Source organism: Magnolia sinica, chromosome 16 (assembly GCF_029962835.1).
Source record: "Magnolia sinica isolate HGM2019 chromosome 16, MsV1, whole genome shotgun sequence".
Lineage (NCBI taxonomy): Eukaryota > Viridiplantae > Streptophyta > Magnoliopsida > Magnoliales > Magnoliaceae > Magnolia > Magnolia sinica.
The window spans coordinates 52679337-52684870 of NC_080588.1; the positions used below are offsets into that span (position 1 = coordinate 52679337).

At 42.2% G+C, this 5534-nt stretch overlaps 1 protein-coding gene across 1 annotated transcript; it reads right to left on the reverse strand.

The window, feature by feature from the left end:
- Positions 1 to 1353: 1353 nt before the first annotated feature.
- Positions 1354 to 4278, reverse strand: LOC131228842 (pentatricopeptide repeat-containing protein At3g49170, chloroplastic-like). The gene has a single exon (XM_058224693.1). The coding sequence runs from the start codon at positions 4276 to 4278 to the stop codon at positions 1354 to 1356; it is 2925 nt and encodes a 974-aa protein (XP_058080676.1).
- Between the last annotated feature and the right edge of the window lie 1256 nt (positions 4279 to 5534).

The following is a 5534-nucleotide window of genomic DNA, read 5'->3' on the forward strand; positions in this document are numbered from 1 at the left end:
ACCATTTCAATGTTAAGTTTAAAACATCTTTTAGTCGGCATGATCGCCCAGTCCAAGCTTCCATGAGAAGGCGGTGATGTCCTCATCAACATGCTACACCATTTTAACGCAAAGTTTAAAACATCCAACCATTTCAATGTTAAGTTTAAAACATCCGAGCCGTGCAAAAGGTTGGACCCACCATGAACAGAAACTGATAGAAAAACAGGCTGGCTCCCACATTGGGTGGGTCAAACCTGTATGTTGGGTCATATCATAATTCATCATTTGATATTGATTATGTGATCCGCCTGATGGGTGGACCCACCTAATTTCCACGACAAGTTATCTTCATGGAAGGGTCCACCCATTAGAATCATCAAACAAACTGATGCTTTGAAATCACATGCAATCCAAGGAGAGGCCTATTGAATAGAAATTTCAAATTGAAGATTAGACCTATTTTATTCCCCTGCTAGATCTTGACTGTTAAGTTCATCTTTTATGCCATTGATTGAATGATTCTAATCATAATCATTCGATCAGCATGATTTTTGCACCATAGCTTTCCTCTAATGGTACAAATCCATGAATGATCTAAGTCAACGATGCTCTGTGCTAGAAACTTTTGGGTGCATTAGCATTCCTCTCCGGAGAATTCATACATTCTGCTCCCAAAAAGTAAAATATAGGGAAGGAATTCACAATACAGAGTATTACTCTTAAGTGCCTTCTTTAGCTAAAGAGATGGCTTCAAATTCTGCAACAAACAGAATATTTACAAGGTTGCTGACAGTGAAGCTATAAGTGGAAAGTTTACAATGTTGATGAAAATGCTGCCATGCAGTGTTTAAGCTTGCAGTTCCTTTATTATACCCCTTAGTACATTACAGTCTTTGAGCTCATGAGAGATTATACCCAAATTCCTTATTTTTTTTTTGGGATTATGGTTCGCAGAACATCTCCGCATTTTATCTCCTCACTTTCACAGCAATTCTTTAACTACGTCCAATTGCTTTTTTCGACAGTCTGATTCTCCTTAGGATATTAAGATACTTCCAAACAACTGCTGGGAACTGCTACACCTATTTCACATAAGAACTGCTTCACATGTTCTTCGGGAAGGTAATGCAGAGAGGCTTGCTTGCAAAGGGATGATAACAGAGAATTCATATTAGATTATTGGTCTGCCTCACTTCTGAGTATCTTTGCTATATTAGAAACAATACATTGTACAGAATCGCTTCAGTAATTGGTTTATAGCAATCTTACTTTTCCACCGTTTTTCTTCCTCTTCTTCTTTCCTGAATTGATTGGTGTTTCTCACACCTTAGCTGCTACATCTCTCTTTTCGCCTTATAAAACTTGACTCATTTACCAATAATCTCGGCACGAACACATCCCACCTTTGAAAATGTGGAAACGGCGTGAATCTCTTAGTACAATCTCTCGCCCTTCTACTTGTGAGACGAATTTCATCCAGTTGTGACAATCCCCACACACTCGAAGGTTCTTAATCACCCTGATGATGCCCTTTCCTTTCCCACTTTGCAATAGACCAAACGAAACAGCCAACTTCTCACTATGAGAAGCAATGATCGCTTCCTTCTGCAAATCATCAACATCGTGAAGAACATACTCCATCATGGGGAAATAGCCCATGTCTCTACATTCTCCATCCAATGCCTCCAGCTTCTCATAAATCTCCTTCCAATGTGGATGACAAACATCTCCCGCCACAAAAACATGCCGTCTGTTCCTGACCTCGATCCAGCTGCTCCCGACTTCCTGTTTCTTCAACCCTTTATCTTTCATCCACCTCCTCACTCGCACTGCATCGCTCCACATGCCAAAGGCAGCATAGAGATTTGACAGAAGTATGTGGGTAGTCTCATCTTCAGGTTCCAAGTCTAGAATTTTCATTGCGGCGTGCACACCAAGATCAAGTTGCTTATGTGCATGGCATGCTCCAAGCAACACTTTCCACAGAATCAAGCAAGCACCTTGCTCGAGTTTGAGGGAAGAAATGCCGGCCTCAACCCATGTTTTAGCGATTCCAAACTGACCCAAACGACCAAATAGATCAACCATGCAAGCGTAGTGCTCGATGCTAGGATTTACATTGTGGCTCTTGCTCATGGAGTTGAAATAATGAATCCCTTCATTGACAAGACCAGCATGAGCAGAAGCTGTAAGCACCCCCAGAAATGTTACAGAGTTTGGCTTGATACCCTCTGCTATCATCCTCTCAAAGAGTTGGAGAGATTCATAACCCATGCCATGATGTGCACACCCAGTGATCATGGCGGTCCATGAAAACACATCCCTCCTGGCCATCCTTACAAAGATGCTCGATGCGTCACTGATGCTACCACATTTTGAGTACATGGACACCAATGCGTTATTGATTGACAATGAAGAAGTTTGAAGATTACAATGGTTATACCGGTGTTTTACGACAGAAGCATGAAACTGCTTGCCCAGCTGTATTGAAGCCGATCTACCACAGGCAGTGAGAAGAATCGAAAAAGACAAATGATCATATTGCAAGCTTTGCTCAAGCATATCTATAAAGAGCAAGATCACATCATTGTAATTACCATTGATGGAATACCCATCCATCATTGCATTCCAAGAGTAGGAATCTCGCTTGTTGATGCCCTTGAAGATCTTCTCGGCATCCGCCACCTTATTACACTTAGCATACATTGTAAGGATAGAATTATACGTTGAAGTGCCTACCACCGCATGGGAAGACTGCCTTATTACATGGCCATGGATCTCCCTACCCCATCTCCAACATTTCGACATGGATGGATGTGATGACACTGCACCAAGAGCAATTGTAAAGCTATGATCATCCGGTTCATATCCTGACAATGGCATTCTTGTAAATAGCTCCAAACAGTTCTCTAACTGCTCGTTCTGCACAAAACCCGCAAGCATTGAATTCCAACTCACAATGTCCCTGCATGGTAGCCTCTCAAAAACCCTCCTTGCTTTCGTTGCTTCCCCGCACTTAGAATACATTGTAATAAGCGAATTGGCAATGCTTGTATTGTCTTCAAGTTCCATTTTGATCATTTGAGCATGGATTTCTCTTCCATGCTTTAAGCCCGAAACAGAAGACACAGCACTGAGCACGCTGAGAAACGTTATGCGGTTTGGTTTTGCACAAGATTCTAACCTGAGTAGTCTATGAAACAAATCAATGGCACTTTTTTCATCATCATTCTGTTCATGTGCAGCCACAATTGCATTCCAAGATACTATGTTTTTCGAAGGGATTGTTTTGAACATTTTGTTTGCATCGTCCAAAGTCCAGCACTTGGAGTAGAACGTAATGAGAGAATTCCCCATTGTCGTCATGTTGAGCAATCCATCTTTGACGATCTTTCCATGTATTGTCTTCCCATGATCAAGTGCCCTAACAGAACCACAAGCATTGATCATACTGGCATAAGTGCGCTCTGTTGGGGCCACCAGTCCCATCCAGAGCATATCTGAAAACAATTGAAAACATTCGCTCCAGCACCCATTGAAGACATAAGCAGCTATCATTGAATTCCATGTTGGGACATCATCTAGAGAAGAAAGTGGGATCTCTCTGAACACCAACGCAGCATCGTCTAAGAAACCACAGCTCGAGTACATGGTTATGAGGGAGGTCCGCACACCAGCATCTGAGACAAACCCTATACGTAAGCACCACCCATGAAGCTGCCTACCGATACAGACATCTCTCAGACCAGCACTTGCCTTGAGAAGGCTCCCCAATGCGAATTCATTGGGGCATGTGCCAGCCTCCATCATTTCATCAAACAGGTGGAATGCTTGTTGGAAATTCCCAGATCGAGTGTTTGCTGCAATAATAGACGACCACGAGATAGCGTTTCGCTCAGGCATTTTATCGAACATTCGGTATGCGTCATCCAATTTCCCTTGCTTTATAAGGGAACTTAAAACGTTGTTGTAGGTGAACGTATCGAATCCAGACGGAGAGTGTTTGTTCTCTATCTCGTTTAACAGATCCGAAGCATCTCGTGGTCGTTCTTGCGAGCAGAGGCTTCTAAGATCGGCGACTTGTTGGGTTAATTTGGAAGCGGAGACATTGATCGATACTGCGTCTTCAGAAATGGAAACGATGCATGGATTGTAGGTGAGGCACTGAGATGCAGGTAGGTGTTTGTGAAAATGTCTGGGTGGAATGGGTTTAAGAAAGAGAAGGTGGGTATTGGCCTTGGAGCGTTGGTTGAGGTACTGAGGAAGTAGGCCGGCCGCTGCTGAAACAGCTGCCATTTTTTTTTTTGCTAGATTTGTCCAGACAACGTAGACTGGGGCATCGTTTCAGAAGTGTGTAGTGAAAATGGATACTGGGATACTAGATTGGACTCGGATGGACGGTCGATTTGGTGGGACCTACTACAGATGGGTCATGCTTTCGTACTCCGCCTGGAAGATCCTGTCTGATTGGTGGAGTTCTGATAGACGGCTATCAACAGATGACGTTCAGGATTCATGGCGTTGGGGTAAAAGTCCGTTTATGAGATGGTGAGAATGGTGTATATATGAATCAAGGGTAATTTATATCAGAGCTCACTAGATGAACGGTTTGGACGATCCAACCATTTAGCCACATCTACCTAGTCAAGCGTGCACTACCAATGGTTCTCCACGGTGAGCTTTCAGCCTGTGATGGATAGGGGCTCTGAGGGGCCACCGTGATGTATGGGTGTTATCCACACCGTCCATCCGCTTTGGGCGTATCATTCAAGGTACAAGCCCAGAACTAGGTACATCCAAGAGTTGGCTTTCGGTTTGGCTCCATCATGTGTGACTTGTGCCTGGGTGCCATAACCAATGGTTCAAACCGAACAACTTGACCCAAGTGCTACTACAGGTAGGTGAAACATGAGACCCGAGAAGATCCATGGCTTATTTAGTTTCACAATATAATTGTAAGATGATCAAGCTAATGTAGAAGGGTTGGATTTTCTTTCTCTAAAGATGGGTTGCACCTTGTCTTCCATACAAAATGACTTTTAACTACAAAATTTATCAAATAAAATGGAAATATTTACTGTCGATCACACAAGGAGCAACTACAAGATACCTTTTTGAAAGATGAGGTGATTATATTAATACCGGTAATAGTCTAATGTAGAAGCATAGAGTTGAATTACAGTTAAAGATAATCGCTATTAGATTATGACTAAGGATTATTGCTACTCCTAAGATAGAACTATGATATGATAATTAATAATAATTTGTTTGTTGGATAGGTACTAGACCTTTTGCTTTGCTGAACTTCTTGCTATTTATAGATATCTGTTGCACTTCCTCTTCATGTGTTTCTTTTATTTATTTCAACAGTAATGACAGCCGAATCATTGCCACATCAGTTTTTAAGATTCTTTTATTTCTCAATGTCCCTCTAACTGTTCTTTTTCGCTTGACCGCTTTCCACTTCTTAAGCTTCTTGGATGTGCCCCATCATCAAATGATGTGTACCATTCATCTCAATGCCAACTGTACTTTTGTCGAAAGCGCTCCAA

Bases quoted from the DNA above. Each gene is read 5' to 3' on its own strand.
- LOC131228842 (XM_058224693.1), bottom strand. From the start codon at position 4,278: ATGGCAGCTGTTTCAGCAGCGGCCGGCCTACTTCCTCAGTACCTCAAC.